The sequence below is a fragment of the Cetorhinus maximus genome, chromosome 2 (genome assembly GCF_964194155.1).
Source record: "Cetorhinus maximus chromosome 2, sCetMax3.hap1.1, whole genome shotgun sequence".
Classification (NCBI taxonomy): Eukaryota; Metazoa; Chordata; class Chondrichthyes; order Lamniformes; family Cetorhinidae; genus Cetorhinus; species Cetorhinus maximus.
The window spans coordinates 156,461,662-156,489,626 of NC_135880.1; the positions used below are offsets into that span (position 1 = coordinate 156,461,662).

At 42.3% G+C, this 27,965-nt stretch overlaps 1 protein-coding gene across 16 annotated transcripts in view; it reads left to right on the plus strand.

The window, feature by feature from the left end:
* Positions 1 to 222: 222 nt before the first annotated feature.
* Positions 223 to 27,965, plus strand: part of mpdz (multiple PDZ domain crumbs cell polarity complex component) — a 420,746-nt gene continuing 393,003 nt past the window's right edge. For 14 of the 16 annotated variants that reach the window (XM_078570535.1, XM_078570542.1, XM_078570530.1 and 11 more), the window contains exon 1: positions 228 to 288. Coding sequence is in view for 1 of the 16 variants with exons in the window: in XM_078570532.1 (XP_078426658.1) it covers positions 282 to 288 (7 nt within the window). In the remaining 15 variants the exon portion in view is untranslated. Of the gene's footprint in view, positions 289 to 27,965 lie in introns of all 16 variants that reach the window. The other 2 variants (XM_078570536.1, XM_078570532.1) reach the window with 2 other exon arrangements.

Genomic DNA, 27,965 nt, shown 5'->3' on the forward strand with positions numbered 1-27,965 from the left:
GATGGGGGGGGGGGGTGGGTCTAACAGCATGGATTTGCTAGCTCACCACCGCGATTGAAGTTTAGTATCCGGGATTACAATCTAACAGGCGTTATTCCATTTATTCTAACCCAGCCAGCCAGTTTCTGCTCTAACGGGCATGGATTCCATTCTAACGGTTTTTCATTCCATCAGGCAACGCCCAGCTGCCGAAGTCCCACGCATGCGCATCCCGGCCACAGTGCTGCGCAGGCGCCGAGGGGAGGCCAGGCGAGTCGTTTCTCACCGGAGCCGGGAGCGGGATGACGGGTAATTTATTAGTATTCACGGTGGGGGGGTGGGGGAAAATATTTTAAACTGTCTGGAAGTAATGCTACGGGCAGGTATCTGGTGGGTGCGGGGCCAGTTTACGAGAGGGAAGTGCGTGGCGATTTAGGAACGACGGATTTTCTTTGGGATCGCGCCACAGAGGAGACCCTGAATAGGGAGGGACCCCATCACCCTCCTCCACCTCTCTAAGCAGTTATAGGGATGCGGCAAAGCCTCCCGTCTCTGGAACTTGTCTTTAGTTGAAGCCCAGAGTTTTAACTCTTCACCTCCGTGCACATCCTCAAACGCAGACAGCCAGTGCAAATACTGCAGAACCTCTCGCACCACCTCGCTTTTTATCCTTAATTAGGCTTGAAATTGCACCTCCCACCAATCATCAGCTAAGACTGAAGCTGAATAGCCACCGCCTTATCCTTAACCAGTGAAGTATCTGTACCACAACTCTAATTACCTGTGGTTCCAGTCTCTTAACCAGGGTGTTAAACTAAGTCCCGTCGATACCAAAGCACTAATATATCAGGAGAGGGGTATAAAGTGGCTGTGACTATTGGGCATGAGCTGAAACAGTTAGTCAATTCAAAAACTGAATATTCAGCATTGTGTTTATTGTTATTAGATTTAAAGTATTAGCTAAATATTTTTATACTTCGACTGCAGTTATGCTAACATGACTTAGAGTGTTTATTGAGATTTAAGTTGTTAACTAGTCCTGCAAAATTCCAGGAATATCTGGGAGACGGAAGTCATTGTCTTTGGTCTCTGCCTGAAATTCCATTCCCTAGCTACCAACTTCAACCCCCTCCCTGGCATCTGTCTGAGATAAACCAGACTGTTTGCATCCTTGGCATCCTGTTTCACCTTGCGATATGCTTTTGAACACATCCCTGCCATCACGAAGACACTGTTTCTATCTTTGTAATGTTTCCTGACTAAGCCCTCTGCCTCAGCTGTTCTGTTGCTGAAATCCTCATGTCTTCATTTCCTCTTGACTATTCCAACACACTACTGGCTAGCCTTCCACCTTCTACCCTCTGTAAATTTGAGGTCATCCAAAAGTCTGTTGCCCATGCCCTAACTCTCACCTATCATTGCTGTGCTCGCTAGCCTACATTGGCTCCCAGTCAAGCAAACCTTGATTTTAAAATACTCATTTTAAAAAAAATCTGTTCCTTCCTATATCTGTAATTTCCTCCGGTCCCATAACCCTTTAAGATATCTGCAGTTACCTAATGCTGACCTTTTGAGCATCCTTGTTTTTAATTGCTCTAACATCGACGACCATGCCTTCAGTTGCCTTGACCCTTAGCTCTGGAATTTCCTCCCGAAACCTTTCTGACTCCCTACCTCCTTTTCCTCTAAGACACTTCTTAAAACCGACCTCCTAGACCAAACTTTTGACTATCTGCTCTCATCTCGCCTTATGTAGCTCAGCATCTAATTTTGCTTTATAACACTCTTGTGAAGTGCCTCAGGATATTTTGTGTTAAAGGCACTATATAAATATAAAATGCTGTCAAAATATGAATTCTTTTTGAATTGCAATCACTTTTGTTGTTCAGGTACATTGATTTGGTTAATCCAAAATTTCTGTCCGTCCATGGATTAACTTCTCATTTTCTTTTCATTTTACATTTTGCTTGAATGTAATTTGTCTTAATTTAAAAGAATGAGCTTTGAAACCTCCCCTACTTGTCATTCTACCTTAAGGGCCTTACTATTCATAGAATTACATAGAATGTAGAGAACAGAAACAGGCTTTTAGGTTCAACTGCTCCATATGAGCTGCTTCCTATGCCTATTTGTCTAACTCTATCAACATAACCTATTCCTTTTCAAAGATGGAAGCTAGATCCAAAAATAAACTTTGATTAAAATCTGGTCCTCTGGCAATAATCTGATGATAGACTGATTGTCCTAGATCCATCAGTCAGATGATGTAGAGCTTGTCTGAACTGAGACCAAAGATCTGGTGCCAAAGAATCAGAGATAATTTCCAGCTTGCATGAACGTTAAACTATCTCCCAGTCTTATAACCAGCATTGGAAACCCTAGTTGGAGAGAGTGCAGCTTAGGTTTACTAGAATGATACCTGGACTCCAGGGGTTAAATTGAGAGGGGAGTTTGCTCAAACTAGGATTGTATTCCTTGGAATTTATAAGGAAAAGGGGTGATTTGATCAAAATATTCAAGATATTAAGGGGAACAAATAGGCTAGATAGGGAGAAGCTTTCTACTAGTTGGGGAATCTAAGATGAGGGATATAGTCAAAAAATTAGGGTCAGACTTATCAGGATTGAAATTAGGAAACACTTATTCTTGTAAAGAGTGGTAGAAGTTCTGAATGTGTCTACAAAGGGCAATAAATACTGGATCAATTGTTAATTTTAAAATTGAGATTGATAGATTTTTATTAACCAAAGATATTAAGGGATATGGGGCAAAGGAGGTTCATGGAGTTAGATCATAGGTCAGTCACAATCTCATCGAATGGCAGAAAAGGCTCTAGGGGTTAAATGGCCTACTCCAATTCCTATGTGTCATGTTGCATCTAGGGAAAAGAGTGGCTTCTTAAACCTTTGAGTAAAGTGGAAATGTTGAAATGCTTTTTGAATCCATTGTTTGGACCCTAAAGTTTTACCTCAGTATGACAGCCCGTTGGTCAATTTAAGAGCATACGTGACAATGCCAAAGTTTCCTTTGAAAGTCTGATTTGAGATGGCACAGGAGCTCAGGTTCTCAATATTCTTAAGCAATTGGCTTCTTGCCTGTTCCTATGTTTTCAACTTTCCTGTAGTCCCAACTGAATGGAAGGTAGCAGAAAACACATCTGTTTTCAGATCAAAGTAGCATCTTGGAAATTATTGAGTATCCCCAATGTTAATTGTGTAAAATCTCAAGAAAACAATACTGGATAAGAATTTGTTACTCGACAATAATTTGATTTCAAGGCAAAGCCACAAACTTGTGACAGACTTCATCTATGATTCAGAAATGGAACAGTTTTGTCAATGTTCAGCTCGGAGTTGGAAGTGTACCCTTGTATTCTCACCAGAGTACTTGATAGCATCAATGATACAGGCTTCATTGGGTAGTTGCTGCTTGTGTACTGTCTGAAGTTTTAACTTTGCTACAGGGTTTTCTCAGAAGATATAATACCAAAACAAAAACAGAATTACCTGGAAAAACTCAGCAGGTCTGGCAGCATCGGTGGAGAAGAAAAGAGTCGATGTTTCAAGTCCACATGACCCTTAAATAGAACTGAGTATAGTTAGGAGAGGGGTGAAATATAAGCTGGTTTAAGGTGGGGGGCGGGGGGAGAGAAGTTGAGGGTGGGGTGGTTGTAGGGACAAGCAAGCAGTGATAGGAGCAGATAATCAAAAGATGTCACAGACAAAAGGATCAAAGAGGTGTTGAAGGTGGTGATATTATCTAAGAAAAGTGCTAATTAAGAATGGATGGCAGGACACTCAAGGTACAACTCTAGTGGGAGTGGGGTGGAAAGACTGACAAGGTATTAGTTTTAGATTTAAAAATAATGGAAATAGGTGGGAAAAGAAAAATCTATATAAATTATTGAAAAAAACAAAAGGGAGGGGGAAGAAATGGGGTGGGGATGGGGGGAGGGAGTTTAAGATCTAAAGTTGTTGAATTTAATATTCAGCCTGGAAGGCTGTAAAGTGCCTAGTCGGAAGATGAGGTGCTGTTCCTCCAGTTTGCGTTGGGCTTCACTGGAACAATGCAGCAAGCCAAGGACAGACATGTGGGCAAGAGAGCAGGGTGGAGTGTTAAAATGGCAAGCGACAGGGAGGTTTGGGTCTTTCTTGCGGACAGACCGCAGGTGTTCTGCAAAGTGGTCGCCCAGTTTGCGTTTGGTCTCTCCAATGTAGAGGAGACCCCATTGGGAGCAACGAATGCAGTAGACTAAGTTGGGGGAAATGCAAGTGAAATGCTGCTTCACTTGAAAGGAGTGTTTGAGCCCTTGGACGGTGGGGAGAGAGGAAGTGAAGGGGCAGGTGTTGCATCTTCTGCGTGGGCATGGGGAGGTGCCATGGGTGGGGGTTGAAGAGTAGGGGGTGATGGAGGAGTGGACCAGGGTGTCCTGGAGGGAACGATCCCTACGGAATGCCGCCAGGGGGGGTGAAGGGAAGATGTGTTTGGTGGTGGCATCATGCTGGAGTTGGCGGAAATGGCGGAGGATGATCCTTTGAATGCGGAGGCTGGTGGGGTGATAAGTGAGGACAAGGGGGACCCTATCATGTTTCTGGGAGGGAGGAGAAGGCATGAGGGCGGATGCGCAGGAGATGGGCCGGACACGTTTGAGGGCCCTGTCAACGACCGTGGGTGAAATCCTCGGTTAAGGAAGAAGGAGGACATGTCAGAGGAACTGTTCTTGAAGGTAGCGTCATCAGAACAGATGCGACGGAGGCGAAGGAACTGAGAGAATGGGATGGAGTCCTTACAGGAAGCGGGGTGTGAGGAGCTGTAGTCGAGGTAGCTGTGGGAGTCGGTAGGCTTGTAATGGATATTGGTGGACAGTCTATCATCAGAAATTGAGACAGAGAGGTCAAGGAAGGGAAGAAAAGTGTCAGAGATGGACCATGTGAAAATGATGGAGGGGTGGAGATTGGAAGCAAAATTAATAAATTTTTCCAGGTCCCGACGAGAGCATGAAGCAGCACCGAAGTAATCATCGATGTACCAGAGAAAGAGTTGTGAGAGGGGGCCGGAGTAGGACTGGAACAAGGAATGTTCCACATACCCCATAAAGAGACAGGCATAGCTGGGGCCCATGCGGGTACCCATAGCCACACCTTTTATTTGGAGGAAGTGAGAGGAGTTAAAGGAGAAATTGTTCAGTGTGAGAACAAGTTCAGCCAGATGGAGGAGAGTAATGGTGGATGGGGATTGTTGGGGCCTCTGTTCAAGGAAGAAGCTCAGGGCCCTCAGACCATCCCAGTGGGGGATGGAGGTGTAGAGGGATTGGACGTCCATGGTGAAGAGGAAGCGGTTGGGGCCAGGGAACTGGAAATTGTTGATGTGACGTAAGGTGTCAGAGGAATCACGGATGTAGGTGGGAAGGGACTGGACAAGGGGAGAGAGAAGGGAGCCAAGATAACGAGAAATGAGTTTCATGGGGCAGGAACAGGCTGACACGATCGGTCTGCCAGGACAGTTCTGTTTGTGGATTTTGGGTAGGAGGTAGAAGCGGGCCGTCTGATGTTGGGTGACTATCAGGTTGGAAGCTGTGGGAGGAAGATCTCCAGAGGAGATGAGGTCAGTGACAGTCCTGGAAACAATGGCTTGATGTTCCGTGGTGGGGTCATGGTCCAGGGAGAGGTAGGAGGAAGTGTCTGCGAGTTGACACTCAGCCTCCGCGAGGTAGAGGTCAGTGCACCAGACAACAACAGCACCACCCTTGTCAGCGGGTTTGATGACAATGTTGGGGTTGGACCTGAGAGAACGGAGTGCAGTAAGTTCAGAGAGAGACAGATTAGAATGGGTGAGAGGAGCAGAGAAATTGAGATGACTAATACCATAATACCAAGTTGTAATAAGTGGATGCTTTTCATAGCATATACTCAATGTTCCCTCTGAAATAAGATGATTCCTAAACATTGGCTGGGGTATCTATTTTTGTGTAATTCATGATGAGCATGTGAGCACCAAGCAGCTTCCATGTTTATCTATGTTTTCATCAATAACACAGCGAATATTCATTAAAAGTGTGATCTTGCTGATTATAATATTTTCTATGGATTGTTTAATCCTCCATTAGTAGGGTAAGAACCAATGGAATTCATGTGGATAGATAGACTAGACTAGAAAGTGGACAAATGGTGTGTTACTTCAGAACTGAGAAAATATGAATATTCATGTAAGCAAATCAGATAATTCTGTTCCCCATTCAAAACTCTTCTGTACACATATAACATCTTCTCAGTTATGAATATCCGGGTTTGTTAGCTTTGTAACTCCCATCTGTGCAATGCTGGGGCAAATAAATGGTTAAATTGGCTGGAAAGCTGGTATGAAAGGAGTAATCATAAAGAAGGCTTGATTGTACTTGTTAGCATTTTTAGTATTCTATGAAGATCAGATCCATCCAGAAATGAATTATTACAACCCCATTTGCCAACATACGGAGAAATTTTTGTTCATGATATTTATATAATTGCGACATTAGACAGTGAAAATAACATATTGCATGCCAGAGTCCAATATCTACAATGTATGAGGAGGGGCCATTGATCTCTGCATAGTTCATGACTAGAGGAGCATGTTAAGTTGCTTTGGCATAATTGTAGCCTTCCACATTTATGCATGATTATAAGCTGTGGGTTCTCTTTACCATTCTAACATCTAGAATGTTTGCATCGGATATCACCACTGAAACTTCACACAGTTTGGCATAATCTCCCAGATTCAGTCCCTTATTTGCACAAGTTCAGAAATGGGGTCAACTGACATTGGTTTTTTGGAACATAGAAAAACTAATCCTGAATTTCTCTATATAGATTTTGCTGTGCAATAAATACTCTTCAGTTTCAAATTTACAAGACATTTGTCCTTGGAATTGCATCTGACTGTCACCTATAATAATGCATTTAAAATTTACTTCTGGGACATGATTTTAGGGAATAATTGTAACTGTAGCCCTGAAGATCCGTTGATGTTATATCAAGAAATTAATTTTATGATCCTTGGTTACTTCTAGTAACTGTGGAAGTCCTAACACTACAATTTCCAGGCCACATAAAAGGATATTCTATGTATATTATTATGATTCCAGTTAATGTTCGAAAAGAAATCCAGACATCCAGTAATTAACTGACAGAACTACAGCCCAAGATTTCATGTTTTTAAACAAAAACAACTTTTATTGTATACAAAAAGAAATTAGATAAATAAACTCCATTAATTTAACACTATAGTTTAAAAAGACTTATGTTATAAACTCAGTTCCACTTGTTACTTCCCACCAAGAGTTCCCTTATCTTTTGAAATCTTGAAGGTTTATTCACTTCATTAGGGACCAACCTAAATGTATGCCACAGTCCTTTGGAATTCACTCTAATTCTCTTCAATGTCCCAGCTATCCTCTGAGGTGAGATTTTATGGGGATCCTTCCATTCACTTTTTGGCTAAGCGGCCCTCCATCTTTTCTTTAAGACCTCATGACTGAGTTCCTTAGCTCTTTGTTTTGGTTGCTGGCAGATATCCAACAGCCTTCCAAGCTAACTCTGCTGACTGTTTTCTGCCACAAGGTTCTGAGAGGACCACTGTAGATTTCTTCATCTAGGTTCGAGCAAGGCTAATCTTCCAGCTTCTTTCCTCATGAATTTCAAACTGAGCTCAAGCCCTGCCCGCATTCCCCATGGTGAATAGTAAGGTTAGTATTTTCTGTGTTTGCCTGACCAACATTCATCTCCTTTTGGCTCCCTCAACTCAGTGAACTGCAGCCTACATCAAAACAAAACTGCAACTGCCTTCTGTGAAGAAAAGCACAGATAAATTAAACAAAAGAACCTTCTAACCCCCAAAGCATAGTAAAGGGTTACCTCTAATGATGGCTACTGAGTATGTGCGTAAGGAGCTGTGTCACAGTGATGTCACTCACTGAGAGATGAGATGAGTGAGAAGCACATCAGAGTAGCTCCAGCTATGTCTCGGTCTTATTTAACCTTTGTAAATAGTTAGCATGTAAATAAATGTTCATGAACAAAAGATCATTGCATCCAGCAAGATCTCTTCTATAGTTGGAAGCCAACGAACCCCAAGATAAACCCACAATAATAGATGGTGGTAACAGTGACTACATCCACAGAGGAACAGTAGAAAATGGTGGGAAAAGCTTCAAGTGAAACCCAGCAACAGTGCAGAGCAGTAAATAAAGAAGTTCAAGGCCAACCCAGCAACCATACCGGCAATGATCAAATAACGAGGGCAGCCCAGTGACTGGCAAGACAAGCAGCGTAGAAAAGGCAACCTTAAACCAGGTTGAGAAATGGCTACTATTTTGTCCCTACCAGAATCCTTTTAAAATATAGAGAGCCCCAGACAGGCTGAGCAATGACAAAATTGGCGAAGACGTTTTACTTGGTATGCAATGCCTCAGGTCTTGCGAGTAAAGAGAACAAAGATCAAGTTAGCACTTTGTTATATGCTGTTGGGAGCATAGCAGATGACATGCTAGTCAGATGGGGGCTGGACAAAGACACAGCGTTCTACGAGGATGTGATTGGAGCCTTTGACTCATGCTTCAGTCTTTGTAAAAATATTGTCATAGGACAAAATTTAATTGGCGCAGCCAAAACCAAGGTGAAAAGATTGATTGATTCATCAATGAATTGTATTGCTTAGCCAAAAATTGAGTATGGAATACTAAAAGATGGCCGAATTAGGAACAGAATAGCTGGCATTTTAAATGAGAATCTCTCTGACTTCTTACAATCTTGGGAAGGTTTAAATTTAAGCAAAGCAGTACAACTGGCCAGACAGGCTGAAGAGTGGAAGCAGAATAAGGCTTTTGTTCAAGATGAGAGGGAAATTTCCCAAGATGAAGTTGCTCAGTTTGTGGGTTGTTAAACTGAAAGTATAGCAAAGCAGCAACCAGGGAAATGCCCCAAAAAGGCTCCAACCACCATTTTCCAATGTCCCCACTGTGGCGGGAAGGAGATCCACAGGCGGGAAGAATGCCCCTCCTGAATTGCACAGTGCCATGGGTGTGGCAGGTTAGGCCATTTTAAAGTGGTTGGCTGGTCCAGAGGAGAAATCTGTGAAAGAAAATTCAAGAAACTCCAGTTGACTCAGAATGCTGTGAATCAATCTTCATATATTTGATTGCATAATTCTGTTTAACTCCGTCTTGATTATTCTGTGACTATGTTTCTCAGCAATTGCTACTAGACCTGGTTCCTGGCAACGTATTATTGCCACCATTTCCTGTTTTATTATGGACACTGGTGCATTTCTGTATGGACAGTTTAACTCGCTTTCAAAAGCATTCCTCTCATTTTTTATTTTAACTATCTTTTTAAACTCATGTTATTCCCTGGCCACTTATGTCCTTCCTTAGTTTAGTTTATCCTATGATCTCCTTTCTGTTTTGTTTATATTCAGGCTTGTTTCATTGCTCATGTAGACCTCCTTCTGAACATGTCCTAAGTCCTCACTACCTGACTTTCTGACAGATACTCCTTCCTCCACCTGTGCTTTTCTCTGGAATGTGACTGTGTTCTGAATAAAACAATTATCAGAAGTTCCTCCTGGTCCCTTATGTTTTAGAGTATCTCTAAATCGCACTCCAGCTCAAAGACTGGGCCAGAGTGATTGATTGAAGGAAGAGACATTTCCTGCAGTTGTGTCGCTGTCCAGTAATTCCCACATAACCACAGCCCCAGGACATAGCCCTTTCTAGTCATTTTCATTTTTTGTTTATTGATAGCCTGAAGTAATATTAAATAGATTGCTTTTGTTTGAACAAAATACTTTTTACTCACCCATTTTGCTCGCCCTCAGAGATCCTCCTCTGTGTGCTCTCTGTGATGTTACTTAGTTTGCACAGGTTCATTCACTATGTTGATGGTGTGAGACTTTTGCAAATTTACTTCAAAATTTGTTTACCCTTTACTGCTGCTATAGTTTAAATGCTTGGGGCTGCTCCTGTGGTGCTCACCCGGCCCTGATGCTCTAAGTCACTGCCATAAGACACTGACCTATAAGACTAGTTACCTTTGATAGAATAAGATACCAAAACAGTAAAATGTTAATGAAAAACAGATGGAAATGTTATCTACAAATACAAAACACATTGAAATTCACTCAATTGTAGTTTCCAATAGTAAAAAAACAATTTAATAAAACAAACAAACAAATATACAAATTCTTACCTGTTACCCAACAATCTGCTTGCTCCTCAGCAGTGACGTTCACCTCTGAATTTTTTTCTGTTTTCAACTTGCATTCTGACTCTAACTTTCGCTCTCACTGACTCTCTTCAGCTGATTTCCCAACTTTTATCTGTTGTCCTCTTGAACTATTTTCCCTCAAGCTAGCTCTCTCTGCTCTCACTTATTGTAAACTTTATTTCATATTTTGGTATGAACCCCTGTGGCCCAGGAGACACCCGAATGTTTCTCATGGCACAAGGAAACATTGATCCTCCTTTACCCCCAGCTTTCTTCCCCAATATCCTCTCACTTTGATTAGTCTGGACTCTCCATTGATGTTTTACTTGTTGGGGACTGTTTCCTCCCATCCCTGGATATCCAATTCTCATCCCAGTTTCCATTCTCACCCACTGGTCATAACTTTAAGCTGGAGCTCGACCATTTAAATGAGACTTGGAAATTGAAATGGTCAGAATTTCACAGTGAGGAGTCCATGGGGATTTTCTTTGCACCCGCCCACTCTGAGCACCTCAGGGCTGTGGTCGGGGCTATGGTATCTGCTTTATTCACTAATTCTGGGAGTGTATTCCACAGCTCCAGAACTCTTGTGTAAAAAGGTTTTTCCTACTCTTTACCCTAAATCTTTTGCATTTAATCTCATTGTTATGTCCTCATACTCTATACCCCGCAACCACTGGAAAAATCTGTTTCTATCTACCCTGTTTTCATTGTTTGAAGCACTGCTGTCAAATCACTCTTTATCTTCTGCTTTATAATGAAAACAGCTATTCTTTATACAAACACAAGGAGGATGAGGAACAAACGCAATGGATTACAGGTGCAAATTCATTTAGTAGAGTATGACATGATAGCCGTGGTTGCTTGCAATTCATATGCCATGTGGGAACTTCAAGACACTTCACATCTCTTGGAGAACCATGTTTAGGAAGTGTCTCCAGCTGCTTGAGTTTGAGCTCAAGATTTTCCAAACTTGATGGGCATCTGGAGTCACCGCGGAGCATTAGGGAGGCTGAGTTTTTCCTGGATCATATATTTCTGTCACACAGACAGAGGGAGTTCAGGATAGTAGATGGGTGGCCATCTGGAGAAGTAGGAAGATGCAGGGAGTGCAGGAGTTTGCGGGCTATGTGCCACTCTCAGACCAGTACTCAGCATTGGAGACTGCTGGGAGTGACAACACCTTGAAGGTATGCAGCCCAGACCATGGCACCAATGAGCAAGGGACAACAAAGGGGGAACAGTAAAACTTCAGTCATTATAGCAGATTTCATAGATAGGGGGATAGAGGCATTTTTGTAACTATTATTGTGAGTGCTGCATGGTGTGTTGCCTTTCTGATGCCAGGTTAAAGGACATCCCAGAGAGGGTGCAGAATATTTTGCAGGAGGAAGGGAGTGAGCCAGAAGTTATGGAACAAATCAGTACCAATGACATAGAGGGAGCAGATATTGAGGTCCTATGGTCAGACATTCAGTGGTTAGGGAGGAACTAATCTCTGAATTATCCCAGTATCACATGATAGCAAGAGTTGAAATAGGAAGATAGGGGGGATCAATGTGTGCTTTGAGGCATGGTGCATGAGGGAGATCTTCAGATTATTGGGACCAATACCCAGCCAGGAAGCACCTATGCGAAAGGGATGGGTTACACCTCAACAGAACTGGGACCAATGTCCTTGTGGGGAGGCTCACTGGGGAAGGTTTAAACTAAATTGGCAGGGTGGTGGGCACCAGCACATAGAAAAGAGGAATAAAGTGCATAAGTATTGGATAGTACTCGAGAAGGAAGTAGTACCATATTAGATATGAGCAATTGATGAAGAACTACGAGAAATACAAAGACAGATTTAGAATGCATCCATGTAAACACACAAACTGTGGTGAATAAGCTGATGAGCTACAATCACAAATAGCTGTGTAGGAATCTGATGTAGTGGCAATAATGGAAACAAGACTTAAAAATGGTGAGAACTTGGTGCTTAATATTCACGGTGAAAAGGCCCGGAACTTCAGTTACCCTGGAGGTTGTACCCTGGGCGTACCCCAGAGGTTGCGCTGGGGGACCGCCCAGAAATCCCCATGCAACGACTGCATGGCAATTGCCTGGAAAGTTTAAACTTCTGATCGGCAATTACCCTGCGCTGGGAACCATCCAAAACTCAATTTTAATTCAGAGACTTTGGATGATTCTGATTCTTTTTGCAGAATAGTTACACAAGAAAAATTAAAAGGATTAAAACCACTTCTAACTCCTGGATCTTACTACTAATTCCCCCAATATCCTCCCCCAACCCTACATTGGACCCCCCCCCGACTACCCTCCCCACATCTCAACTACACTCCCAACTCCCCTAAACAAACACACACCCTTTCAACTACCCTCCGGACTACCTCTCCACCCGCTCTGACTAACCCCTCACCCTCCCACCCAACCCCTGTTCGCTGACCACCTGACCCCAACCCACACGATGACTCAACCACCCCCCCGTCACCACCCATGGGGGAACACTTAGATGAGGGCAAACTAGCCAGATGAACGTAGGAGCAGGAGTTGGCAATTTGGCCTGACGAGCCTGCTCTGTCATTCAAACAGGTCATAGCTGATGATTTACCTCAACGCCATTCCCCCACTATCACCATGTCTCTTGATGTCATTTGTATCCAGAAATCTGTCAATTTCTGTCTTGGACATGCTCAATGATTGAGCTTTGACAGCCTCTGGGGTAGAGAACTCCAAGTATTCACCACTCTCTGTGTGACATAATTCCTCTTCATCTCAGCCTTAAATGGCCTGTACTTTATTCCGAGACTATGTCCCCTTGACTTAGACTCACCAGCCAGGGAAAACATCCTATCCACATCTACTCTGTCACGTCCTATTGAAACTTACAAAATTTTTTATGAGATCAACTTCAATTCTACGAAACTCTAGAGAATACAGGCCCTGTTTCCTCAATCTCTCCTCATCGGATAATTCCGCTATCCTATGGATTAGTCTGGTGAACCTCCGTTGCGCGCTCTCTATGGCAAATATATCCTTCCTTAAATAAGGAGACAAAACTGTACATAATACTCCAGGTGTGGTCTCACCAAGGCTCTATAACATTTCAGCAAGACATCTTTGCTCCTGTACTCAAATCCCTAGCGATGAAGGCCAACATACCATTTACCTTCCCAATTGCTTGCTGCACCTGCATGCTAGCTTTTAGTGACACGTGGACAAGGACGCCCAGGTCCCTTTGGACATCAACACTTCCCAACCTCTCACCATTTAAGAAATACTCTGCCTTTCTGTTTTTTTTCTTACCAAAATGGCTAACTTCATGGCTATTCACATTATATTCGTTCTGCCATGTTCTTGGCCATTCACTTAGCCTGTCCAAATCCCCTTGAAGCCTTTTTGCATCCCACTGGCAACTCATATTCCCACCTAGTTTTATGTCATCCACAAATTTGAAAATATAACATTTGGTTTCCACATCCAAATCGTTTATCTAGATTGTGAACAGCTGTGGCCCCAGCACTGATCCTTACGGTTCATCACTGATCATTACCTCACTGGTAATGGCCTGACGTCATGAAAATGCCCCGTTTATTCCCACACTCTGTTTTCTGTCTGTTAACTAATTCTCAACCCATATCAGTATATTACCCCCAATCCCATGTGCTCAAATTTTGTTTACTAACCTTCTGTGTGGGACCTTATTAAAAGCCTTCTGAAAATCCAAATACATCACATCCACTGGTTCTCCTTTATCTATGCTGCAGGTAACATTTTCAAAAAACGCCAAAAGGTTTGTGAAACATGATTTCCTTTTCATAAATCCATATTGACTCTGCCCAATCATATAATTATTTTCTAACTGTCTAGTTATCACATTCTTTACAGTAGATTCTAACATTTTCCCGAATACTGACTTCAAACTAACAGGTCTGTAGTTCTCCGTTTTCTCCCTCCCGCTTTTTTAAATACTGGGGTTACAATTGCTACTTTCCAATCTGCAGGAATCTTCCCTATAGAATTTTGAAAGATAACCACCAATGCACCCACTATATCTATAGCCACCTCCTTTAACACTCTGGTATGTAGTTCCATCTGGTCTAGGAGATTTATCAACCTTCAATCCAATTACTTTCCAAGTACTCCCTCTTTATTAATATAAATTTCTTTCTGTTCCTCATTTTCACAAGACCCTTGGCTCCCTAATATCTCTGGTAGATTCTCTCTATCTTCCTCTGGGAAGACAGACGCAACTTAATTATTCAGTTTCTCTACCATTTCCCTATTCTCTATTATGGATTGTGCTGTCTCTGCCTGTAATGGACACACATTTGTCCTTGCTAATCTTCCCCTTTTCATATATACCTAAAGAAGCTTTTACAGTCCACCTTTATGTTTCTCGCTAGCTTGCATTCATATTCTCTTTTCCCTTTATCAGTTTCTTGGTTCTCCTTTGCTGGATTTTAAATTGTTCCCAATCCTTGGGCTTACCATTTTTTTTGGCAAGTTTATAAGCCACTTTCTTTGATCTGATGCAATCTTTAACTTATTTCATTAGCCACAGTTAATTTGCCTTTCCTGTTGGGTTTTTCTGTCTTAGAGGAATGTATGTTTGTGTAGAACACGTAATACTTCTTTAAATACTAGCCATTGCCTATCTAGAGTCAAATCCTTTAATATATTTTTCTAATCCACCATAGCCAACTTGCCCCTCATTGTTTAGATTTAAGACCCTAGTTTCATAATGAACGAAATTACTTTCAAACTTACTATAAAATTCTATCATATTATGTTCACTATTTCTTAAAGGCTCCTTTACACCAAGAATATTAATTAACCCTTTCTCATTACATAATACTAAATCTAAAATAGCCCTATCTCCAGTTGGCTCTTCACTGTACTGCTCCAGAAATCCATCTCCCAGAAACACACTCCAGGAATTCATCCTCCACAGCATTAGTACTAATTAGATTTACCCAGTTTATATGTGACTTGAAGTTGCCTATTATTATTCTATTACCAATGTTACATGCAGCTCTAATTTCCTGATTTATACCATGCCCAACATTACCACTATAGCTTGGTGGCCTGTAAACAACTGCCACCAATGTTTGCTGCTCCTTGCTGGTTCTTAGCTCTACCCAAACTGATTCTACATCTTAATCCTTTGGTCTATGATCCTCTCACTAATGTACTGATCTAGTCCCTTATTAACAGCACTACCCCACATCCTCTTTCTTTTTGTTTTCCTAAATGACGAATATCTCAAATATTCAGTTCCCAGTCTTGGTCACCCTGTAACCATGTCTCTGTAATGGCAATTAAATCATATCCATTTATCTCTATTTGTGCCTTCAAATCAATACCTTGTTGTGAATGTGACATGCATTCAGATAGTGCCCTTAACTTTGTCTTTTTAACATTATCCGGTTTTTGTCCCCATTTGATGCCTTCTAATTTCACTTACCTACTTCTTTACTTCCTGTTACCAGCTTTTCTCCCCTGCAATTTGAGCTCCCTCTCAGGTTCCAATCCCCCTACCAATCAAGTTTAAATCTTCCCCAACATCACCCTGCAAATCTCCCTGTAGGGATGTTCTTCCCAGTCCTGCTAAGGTGCAATCAGTTCATCTTGTACAGGCCCCCACCCTACCCTAGAACCAGTCCTAATGCCTCAGAATTCTGATGCCTTCCCTCCTACGTAAATTCTCCAGCCATATGTTCAATCATCCAATCCTCCTATTCCTATGCTCACTAGCATGCAGCATTGAGAGTATTGCTGATATTACTGCTTTTGAGATCCTGCTTTTTAATTTCTCTCCTAACTCCCTAAAATCTGCTTTCAGAACCATATCCCTCTTCCTACCCATGTTGTTGGTACCAATGTGGAACATGACTTCTGGCTGTTCACCCTCCCCGAGAAGAATGTCCTGCAACTGCTCTGGGACATGCTTGACCCTGGCACTAGGGTACAGCATACCATCCTGGAGTCACGTCTACGGCTGCAGAAATGCCTGTCTGTTTCCCTAACTAATGAATCCCCTATCACAATTTCTTTTCCACTCTCTTTCCTCCTGTGCAGCTTAGCCACCCATGGAGCCACAGACTTGGCTCTTGCTGCACTCCTCTGAGGAATCCTCTCCCTCACATATCCAAAATAGAAAACTGGTTAGCAAGTGAGATTGACTCAGGGAACTCCTGCACTACCTGCATGGTTCTCTTATACTGCCTGGTGGTCACCCATTCCCTTCCTGCATGTTCCTAACCTGCGGTGTGACCACCTCCCTAAACGTGCTACCCACGTGATTCTCTGCCTCATGGATGCACCACAGTGACTCCAGCTGCCTTTTGAGTTCCGAAACCTGTCGTTCAAACTGCTGCAGCTGGTGACACTTCCTGCAGATGTGTTTTTCTAGGAAACGTGGGTCCATGACTCCCCACATTCCACGTGGTGCACTTTTCACTTGGCAGAGCTCTCCTGTCATACCTTAACTTTTACACCCATTTATTATAAATGGAATAACTTATCGTTTCTCACCAATCGGCTTCTTCCCCTGTACTGAAGTTTGAACCAAATACTGAAGGCTGAAAAAGATAGATCTAGGTACTGCTGACTGCCTCTAGGTCCTCCTTCCAGCCACTCTTCTTTGAGCTGTTGACTGCTTTTGGGTCCTCTTTGCGCCCTCTCTTCTAGGTGCTTTTGGCTGTCTCCAGGTACTCATTTCATCCGTGCTTCTAGGTGGTGGTTACTGCCTCTGCGTCCTCCTTTCGCCTGCTCTTGTAGGTGATGGTTACTGCCTCCGTGTCTTGTTTTAGCCCACTCCTGGAGCAATAATGGAACTAAAGACTCACAGGCAAAACTTTAATGGAACAAAGGCTGATCTTTAAGCCAAAGATGTTTCAGATATGGGTGAGGTACATTTGGACAAGAGGGAAAGATAGGAGAAATAAAGCCCATGGCTCCTTGAATGTGAAGAAAGATAGAGATGTTAAGTTGAACTGATAGGGTAAATAGAGAAAAAGTATTTTTGCTGATTTTGGAATCTCGGCCTGGAGGAAACAGACTAAAAATTAGAACCAGGCCTTTTAGGATTGAAGTTCTGCATCTAGTCTACCACTCTATACTCAAAGCATGGTGGAAGCTTGGAACTCTCTTTCACAATGGGCTGTTGATGCTAGACCAATTGTTAATTTTAAATCAGAGATTGATAATTAACTAAAAGTATTAAGGGATATGGGACAAAGGTAGATGTATGGAGTTAGTTTGCAGATCAGCCATCATCTCAATGAACGGTCAAGGCACTATTGCATACTCCTGTCCCTATGCTTCTGGGTTTTTGAATCTTTATTTTTATATTTCCTCTTACTAGGCAGCATTCCAGTGAATTTGTGTTTTTTCTCTCTACTATCTCAACATTCTTCCAATTGTGATTCCCACAACTGTATACAGTACTCCAATTGTGATGTACCTCAGGTTTTATGTCGGTTCACCATTACATCCCTGCTTTTATATTCTACAACTCTTGCCTTATAGCCCAATATTCCATATAAACTCCTACTTTTGTCGCAGATTCTATTGCCCTCCCTAATGTCCCAGGTAGAAGTTGAATGCAACCTCGGCATCCTATTTGACTGATCTGAGTTTCTGACCTCCTACCCTTTTCATTACAGTGACCTCCATAACATCACCTGTCTCTCTCTCTGTCTTTGCCTCTGCCTCTGTCTCAGCCTATCTGCTGAATCTCTCATCTATACAGTTGTCACCTCCAGACCGAACTAATCCGATGGTCTCCTCTCCACCCTCTATAATCCTGAACTCATCAAAAACTGTGTACTTCATATCCTGAACTGCAGTAGCCCCACCCATTCATCAGCTGTGTACTCACTGACCTACACTGGCTTCTGGATAGCAATGCCTCCAATTTGAAATTCTCATCTTTGTATTAGCATCCATTCATGGCTTTAACCCTCTCTCTGTATCCTCTTTCAGCCCTACAATCCTTTGGAAACTCAGCATTTCTCCAACTCTGACGTCATGTGCAGATGTGACTGTAACTGGGTTAGATTTAGGATAGTTATGGAAAAGGATGAGGTTGGGCCAGCAATAAAAGTTCTAAACTGGGGAAAGGCTAATTTTACTAAGATGAGATACGATTTGGCCCAAATAGACTGGGAGCAGCTACTTGCAGATAAAACTGTGTCAGAGTAGTGGGAGACACTTGAGGAAGAAATAGCGAGAGTACAGTGCACGTATGTTCCCATAAAGACAAAGGTGGGGGACAATGTCCAGAGAACCCTGAATGTAAAGGGACATAAAGGTTAGGATTAAGAAAAAAAGAGATGCTTATGGCAGATATCGAGGGCTCAATACGGCAGAGTCCTTAGAGGAGTATAAAAAGTGCAGGGGGGAACTTAAAAAGGAAATTAGGAAAGCTAAGAGAGTGCATGAGAAAGCATTGGTGGGTAGAATAAAGAAAAACCCAAAGGGGTTTTTAAAATATATAAAGAGCAAGAGAATAACTAGGGAAAGAGTAGGGCCAATTAGGGACCATAGAGGTAATCTGTGCATGGACCCGGAAAACGTGGGTACAGTCCTCAATAAATACTTTGCGTTGGTCTTCACAATGGTATAGGATGACACAGGTATAGACATCAGGGCGGAGAACTGTGAAATATTGAATGAAATTAACGTAGCGAGAGAGGAGGTACTAGCGGGTTTAGTGGCTTTAAAAGTGGATAAATCCGCAGGCCTGGAAGAGATGTATACCAGGCTGTTGAGGGAGGCAGGGGAAGGGATATTAGAGGCCCTGACAGTAATTTTCAAATCCCCTCTGGCCACAGGTGAGGTGCCAGAAGACGGCTAGTGTTATCCCATTATTAAAAAGGGAGGAAGCACTAGACCAGGAAATTACAGACAGTCTAACCTCAGTGGTGGGGAAGTTACTAGAAAGAATTCTGAGGGACAAAATATATCTGCACTTGGAGAGACACGGATTAATCAGCGATAGTCAGCATGGATTTGTTAAGGGAAGGTCATGTTTGACAAATTTGATCGCATTTTTTGAGGAGGTAACCAGGAGTGTTGATGAGGGTAATGCATTTGATGTGGTCTACATGGACTTTAGCAAGGCCTTTGATAAGGTCTCTCATGGTAGACTGGTCAAGAAAGTAAGAGCCGATGGGATCCAAGGCAAAGTGGCACATTGGATCCAAAATTGGCTGAGAGGCAGGAAGCAGAGGGTGATGGTAGAGGGATATGTCTGTGACTGGATGTCTGTTTCCAGTGGGGTTCCGCAGGGCTCGGTGCTGGGGCTTTTGCTGTTTGAGGTGTACATAAATGATTTGGACTTAAGTGTAGGGGGTATGATCAAAAGTTCGCGGATGACATGACAATCGGTAGGATGGTAAATAGTGAGGAGGATAGCTGGAAACTGCAGGAGGATATCAATGGACTGGTCAGGTGGGCAGAGCAGTGGCAAATAGAATTCAATTTGGAAAAGTGTGAGGTAATGCACTTGGGGAGTGCTAACAAGGCAAGGGATTACACTATGAATGGTAGGACCCTGGAAAGTACTGAAGATCAGAGGGATCTTGGTCTGCATATCCACAGATCCGTGAAGGTACCAGAGCAGTTAGATAAGGCAGTTAAGAAGGCATATGGGATACTTGCCTTTATTAGCCGAGGTATAGAATATGAGAGCAGGGAGGTTATGCTGGAACTGTATAAATGCTGGTTAGGCCACAACTGGAGTACTGCGTGCAGTTCTGGTCACCACATTATAGGAAGGATGTGATTGAACTGGAATGGGTGCAGAAGAGATTTACCAGGATACTGCCTGGGCTGGAGGGTCTGAGCTATGAGGAAAGATTGGCTAGGCTGGAGTTGTTTTCCTTGGAGCAGTGAAGGTTGAGAGGTGACCTGATAAAGGTGTATAACATTATGAGAGGCAGAGATAGGGTGGAAAGGAATGCACTTTTTCCGTTTGTAGAGGGGTCAATAACCAGGGGGCATAGATTTAAGGAAAGAAGTAGAAGGCTAAGAGGGGAGTTGAGGAGAAATTTTTTCACGCAGTGGGTGGTGGGAGCCTGGAACTCTCTGCCTGAAAGGGTGGTTGAGTCAGAAACACTGGTAACATTTACGAAGTATTTAGATATTCACTTGCGTTACCATAGCCTCCAGGGCTTTGGGCCAAGTGCTGGAAAATGGGATTAGGGTAGTCAGATCTTTGTTGACCGGCCCAGATACGATGGACTGAATGGCGTCCTTCTGTGCTGTAAACGTCTATGAGTCTATGTGACGAGTGGAGTCCCACAGGGGTGTGTGCTAAGGCCTCAACTTTTTACGATTTACGTTAGTGACTTAGATGAGGGGAGTGAAGACATGATAGCTAAATTTGCAGATGACACAAAGATAGGTAGGAAAGTATCTTGTGAAGATATTGCAGATGGATATGGATAGGTTGAGTGAGTGGGCAAAGATCTGGCAAATGGAGTTTAATGTGGGAAAATGTGAATTTGTTCACTTTGGCAGGAAGAACAAAAAAAGTAGAGTATTATTTGAAAGGAGAATGGCTGCATAGTTCTGAGGTACAGAGGAATCTTGGGGCAGAATTTTTCATATGGCGGGTGGGCTCAGCAGGAGCAGGCGGGGGCGGGCCCGGAACTGATCGCCGCCCATGATCGGCTCCGTGCCGCCATTTCATGCGGGCGGGCCAATTAAGGTCCACCCAGCGTAATATGCGGCCGGTAGCGCTCAGCGCCACCTGTGCAGGCGGGGGGGAGGAGGGAGAGTCAGGGCCAGCGCTCTTTCGCGCATGCTTCAAGCCCAGAAATTGAATTGATAATAAAATTATTAAAGGTGTAAAAATTTATTTAAACATGCCCCCTCGTGATTGTGTCACATGAGTTGGGACATGTTTTTAAGTTTATGAAAAAATTTTTATTTATTCAATAAGCGCTTTGGGAAACATAAAAAGTGTGAAGGCCGCTTGGCCTTTTCGCTTGCCCGTCAACCTTAAGATTGGACAGGCAGTGTTTAGAATAACTTTAATTAGATCCTTAATGACCTTAATAGGCCGTTTACAAATTGCCGGGCTCGCAGCTGATTCTGGCGCGTGCTCGCCGAATGAAACATCACTACTGAGCACGATGATGCCGGGACGCACGCCTTACGTCATTGTGCGTCATTTACGCGTCAGCATGTCGGGCCTGCCCCCACACGTCAACTGGAAAATTCTGCCCTTTGTGTTCTGATATACGTGTCACAAAAAGTTAGTATACAGGTACAGCAAGTAATTAAGAAGGCTAATGGAATGCTATCCATTATTACGACAGGGATTGAACATAAAAGTAAGGATGTTATGCTTCAGTTATACAGGGCATTGGTGAGACTGCACCTTGAATACTGTGTACAGATTTGACCGTCTTATTTAAGGAAGGATATAAATGTATTGGAGGCAGTTCAGGGGAGGTTTACTAGATTGATATCTGGAATGAGTGGGTTGTCTTATGAGGAAAGGTTGGACAGATTGGGCTTGAATCCATTGGAGTTTAGAAGAGTGAGGGGTGATTTGATTGAAGTATACAAGATCCTGGATGGCCTTGACAAGGTGAATGTCGAAAGGATGTTTCCTGTTGTGGGTGAGTCCAGAACTAGGAGGCACTGTTTTAAAATTAGGGGTCGCCCTTCTAGGACAGAGATGAGGAGAAATTTTCCCTGAGGCTTGTGCGACTTTGGATCTCTCTGCCTCAGAAGGTGGTGGAAGTGAGGTCATTGAATATTTTTAAGGCAGAGGTTGACAGATCCTTGTTGGGCAAGGGAATCAAAGGTTATTGGGGTTAGATGGCAATGTGGAAATTGAAACGCAAGAAGATCAGGCATGACCTTGTTGAATGGCAGAGCAGGCTCAAGGGGCCTCCTGTTCCTATTCCTTATGTTCTTATGTTGCTGTGTGAATCTCATGCTCCCTTTTTCCTGAAATGGCCTAGCAAACCACTCAGTTCAAGCAATTAGTGATGGGCAACACCCATGTCCTATGAAAGAATGAAGAAAAATGTAAATAGATGCAGGAGGAAGGGTGAGGCCAACAATGGTAAGAACCAAAAAATATATTCCTATGGTAAATTTCAGTGTGGAGAAATGGTGTGTTTTTGACCTTGCAAACACAAAGATTTTAATGATTAATCTGGAAAAAAAAGTGGAATTTTGGTTACACCCTGCAATCACTTATATATGTTCACAGAATATTGTGGAATTTATGGAGGAAGCTTGCTTCAATTTTTATACTTTTATTTTTGCCAGTGAAGTGTTGACTGCTAAATCTTAATTGATTCAGGATGTTTTCCACATTTTAGTGTTAGTAAATTATGTAATTGTAGATTTAATATAACAGTAATCAACAGTACTTAATGGATAATAACATTCTGAAAGTATTAATTAATTGGGCAACCCTGGCGAGTTAATTTTGCTGACTGTGGGAGATTTGCAAAATATACTCATGTAGGTATTGCTCGCCATTTTCAACAAAGTATGAAGAAGATTACCTGTGTTTTCTCCTCCCCTGACCCTCCATCACATTATCACTGACCTGTAGTATTTTTTAGATTCATTAATCTGTTGATAAGTATTAACTCTAATGATTCTGCCTCAGTGGTTTTAATCTAGGGTCTGTTTGAAGCATAGGATGAGCTCCTTATAACAGCTGCAGCAGTTTGGTGTTTAGTATTTGTGTTAGAAATTGATAGCTAGTGTCAATTAGTTTGTACACAGCCTGCTAGATGCACGCAGCTCTTTGAAAACTTCTACACATAGACCTTTACTTTTTTTAATGCACTTACCCTGATATTCAATGTTCACTGACAGTGTTAACTTCTTTTGGCCGACTTTTTTTTCTGCTTTTCATTGACTTGTCAGCCGTATATTTTCTCTGTCTTTCTGACACACTAAATTTCAAATTTTCTGTTTTTATAGTCTGAATATCTTACCAGCAGACATTTGTAGAACAGGATTTCAGCGATAATATTAAATGTACCTGCAGTGCAATATCGTGTGCATGTTAACAAGCTTGGCGAGAAGATAATTGATTTGTCAAATTATAGTTTTATTCATTAATGAAATACTTTATTTTTAAAGCTATTTTAAGTGAAATCAGACTAACTGAATTTAATTTCAATATTGATAGTGCTTGGGGGAATTATTTTAGTGCTAAAGCCAACTTAAAACATTAGTTCATTGTCTATGGTGATATACATCACTTGCAATGTTAAACTTGTTTTGATATCTTCTCTTGGTTGATTTATTTGTCTGTGCTTTTATATTATATTAAGCTTTTAATTTACAATAAAAATGCTTGACCAGATTTACAGAAGACTTACGTGACTCCCTTATGGCTGGCTGGGTTGCTTAACTTTGTCTTTTTTAACCATGACTGGAATTTGATCCCTCTTTAATGTCTGTAGACATTGATGTTTAATGTTTATTCATTTAACTTCTCTTCAGTTGGGATGGATAGCTTTGTGAAATAGGTATTTTAAATACATTTGTAATTAGTTTTCCTCTGTTTATGTAAAAGGTGGGGCATTCCACCTCAAAGACTTAAGGCTAGGATGTCAAATCTCAAGGGCAATGGTGAGATTGAGATTAAATTAATTAACCACAGTTAGCCATGCTGGTGTGCTGAGATAACCCTTTGAATAAATTCAAAACAACCAAAAACTGTTTCCATTTATTGGTCATGAAAAGTTACCTTTTAGAAACTAGCAATGAAACAGATTCAGCCAACCAAATTGCTCGTTTAAAATCACCAATTCAAAAGCAGTAGCTACCTCAAAGGAATAAATCACAATTTTCAAAAAAACTGACTCTTTAGAGCTGCAGCAACAGTTCCAATTTAGATTTTGCCATTTTAGTGAGTTCAGCCATCTTAAAGTTTACTGCTGTAATTCTAAGGTACAAGGAAATCTAATGCACAGGCAAGGTAAAAAAACAATATCTTTCCTATCTACAATATAAATATATATCCGGAAAACAATGGTAAGGATTTGCAGCAAGAGTGATGATGAGGCTAATGACACTCCCTGGTATCATGGAGTAAATCAGGCAGGAACTTCCAAAGTCCGCACATGTGCATTTTACCCTGCTCCTCCAAAAGCTTTTTTGTACCATCATCTCACTGAGAGACTTGGGATTAATGTACATGTAAGGGCGTGAAGTTGCACAACTTACCCAATAGGTAACCACTAAGGATGCCAGAAAAAGTTAGGGCTGGTTTATTTAGGTGTGAGTGAATTTTTAAAAGTGTAATTAGTGTTAATTACTACCAAGCAACCTCGCTGGTCCTGAAAGTTTAATTTTACAAGACTAAAGTTCATTCCTTCAGAATTTAATTACCGTTGGAGAGTTTAAAAAAAAACTTTTCTCCTTTCTTTTCTCTCTTAATCCTTTCTTTTATTCCATCTCTTGTTTCTGTACATGATATTATAGAACAGGGCAGACAGTGCCTTGGTTTAACACATTAGCTGAAAGATGGCACCTCCAACGGTGCACCACTTCTCAGTACTGCACTGGAGTGTCAGCCTAGATTTTTGCGCTCAAGTCCTGGTATAGAATTTGAACCCATAACCTTCTGTCAAGAGGCAAGAGCACTACCAACTGAGCCGGAGTTGAAGTTGGAAATCAGAGACGGGTGTGTGGGATTGTTGAGATTGGAGGGAGCTCAAAAGAATTGGGAGCGGTTGTTCAGTTATTGGTGTTGGCGAGGCATGAATGCTGGATCCAGCATGTGAATGGGAGCAGACTTACCTTCTGGATCCAGTAGGCCTCCCCCTCCTTTCGCCACTGGATTCCCAGAGGTCTGGGAAATTTGGCCAGCCAGTGTTTTGAATTTGAATTTGTGGAAATATCAGGCTGTCAACCTCACTATATTTAAATTACCAAACCACCTCCTTAAAGTGGATTGGCTGCTCCCTGGCCAATCTTTTCTCCGTTAAAACTGGAAGTGAGAAAGGTGGAAATGGGTATGGGTTGAGATTCAGATTTTTAACAAATTAGCCTCTCAGTCAACTCAACATGCCTGTTTTTTGAGCGGGGTTAAGATTCCCCCTGCATGTCTCGGTAAGGATCCTTCAGTCTGGTTGAAGAGCCATGCTTTAGCTTGTGCTGCTCACATACATCACAGATACTTTATAGACAATACCATGCTGAAAAAGATCTCTAGTAATTGTAAGCTGCTGTTTAGAAGAGCATTAAAAATCTCAGTAGCTAGAGGGCAAAAGGCCAGAATTAGTGGAATGCAGTTATCTTGGAGGATTTTGAGGCTGGAGGAGATTACAGAATTAGGGAGGGCAAGGCAATGGATTTGAAAACAAGGTTGAGAATTTTAAGATCCAGGCAATGTTTGACCAGGAGTCAATGTAGGTCAGCAAACACATGAGTGACAGGTGACCAGGACTTGGTGCAAGTTAAGACATGAGCAGCCAGCTTTTGGATGACCTATGGAAGGTAGAAAGTTGGAGACCAGCCGTGAGTGTATTGGAATAGTCGGTCTGGAAGTAGCGAAGGCTTGAATGAGGGCTTCAGCAGCAGATGACCTGAAGCAGGAGCAAAGTCAAGTGATGTTATGGAGGTTGAAATAGGCAGTCTTAGTGCGAGCGTGAGGCTGATAACTCATCTCAGGGTCAAAGGTGAGTCCAAGGCTGGGAACAGACTGACTTTATCTCAGATAGTTGCCAGGGAGAGGGATGAAGCTGATAACTAGGGACTGAAAACAGTGGTTCAGTCCTCCAAATATTTAATTGGAGGAAATTTCTGCTCATTCAGTTTTGGATGTCAGACAAGTAGTATAGTTGTTTAGTAACAGTGGAGGAATCGAGAGAGGTGATTGTGAGGTAGAGTTGGAAGTTCAGTGTACATGTGAAAAAGAACAATGAATCATTTTGCAAGGAACAGCATTTAGATTAGGAACTGGAGGGAACCAAGGATAAATCCTGGGGACACCTGCGATAATGGTGTGGGAACAGGAAGAGAAGCCATTGCATGTGATACTCTAGCCTAACCTAGATCGACAAGAATGGAACCAGGTGAGAACAGTTCCAGCCAGTATTGGAAGCAGATGTTGTGGTCAACCGTGTCAAAGACTGCAGACAGCTTGAGAAGGATAAGGTAGGAAATTTTATCTTTGTCACATAGGATGTCATTTGTGACTTTGAGAGCTGTTTCAGCACTGTGACAGGGTCAGAAACTTGATTAGAATGTTTCAAACATGGAGTTCTGGGAAAGGTGGAAATGGATTTGGGAGGCAACAAGTTCACGGACTTTGGAGAGATATAGGAGGTTGGAGGTGGCACGGTAGTTTGCAAGGACAATGAGGTCAAGGGGTTTTTTTTGAGGAGAGGGCAGATAGGGGCAGATTTGAATGAGAAATAGAACCATAGAAAGTTACGGTGTAGGAAGAAGGCCATTCAGCCTATCGTGTCTGCGCCGACCAAAAGAAGAGGAAAAAAAAGAAACTAGCCGTTCGTTTTTAATCCCACTTTCCAGCACCTGGTCTGTAGTCTTGTAGGTTACAGCACTTCAGTTGCAGATCCGCCTTTTAAATGAGTTGAGCATTTCAGTCTCAACCACCAATTTAGGCAGCAAATTCCAGATGCCCACCTCTGGGTGAAAAAGCTTTTCCTCATGTCCCCTTTAATCCTTCTACCAATCACCTTAAATCTATGCCCCCTGGTAATTGACCCCTCAGCTAGGGGAAACAGGTCTTTCCTGCCTACCCTATCTGAATGAAGAAGGAAAGTCGCCGTAGTCCCAAAGGACCATAATGTCTCTCATTAGAGGGAGACGACTGGTGGTGAGTTTAACCTGAGGGTCACCACAGCTCAGGCAAGAGGTGAGGTTGAGAAGGCTTCATCGATGACCTCAGCCGGTACGGGAATTGAACCTGTGCTGTTGGTGTCACTCTGTTTCACCTGCCATCCAGCAAATTGAGGTAACCAATACCTATTTCCTGTCACTGAGCCAATTTCCCCTGTATCCCATTGGATTTCATTTTTTTGACCAGTCTGCCATGTGAGACCTTGTCAAATGTCTTACTGAAATCTATGTAGACAACATCCACTGCACTACCCTCATCAGTCGTCCTTGTTACTTTCTCAAAAAAATTCAATTAAATTAGTAAGACATGATCTTCCCCTAATAAAACCATGCTGACTGATCAATCGTGCCTTTCTAAGTGACAGTGTATCCTGTCTCTCAGAATTGATTCCAATAATTTGCCCATCACTGAAGTCAGACTGACTGGCCTATAGTTAGCTGGCCTATCGCTTGCACCCTTTTTAAATAATGGCAAAATGTTTGCCGACCTCCAATCCTTTGGTACCTTGCCTGTATCTCGTGAGGACTGGAAAATAATCTTCAGAGCATCCGCTATTCCCTCCCTGGCTTTCTTTAACAGCCTGGGATACACTCTATCCAGCCCTGGTGACTTATCTACCTTGAAGGATGTCAGTCCCTCCAGTACCACCTCTCTCATTATGCTTATTGTATCTAATATTTCACACATCTCTTTAACTAGAATGTCTGCATCACCCCTCTCCTTAGTGAAGACAGAGCCAAAGTACTCATTGAGAACCTTGCCTATATCTTCAGCATCAATGCACAAATTACAATGTAGATCTCTGATAGGCTCTACCCTTTCCTTAGTTATTATGGACAACACTTGAGAGAGAACAGTATAGGCTAGCATGGAGACCT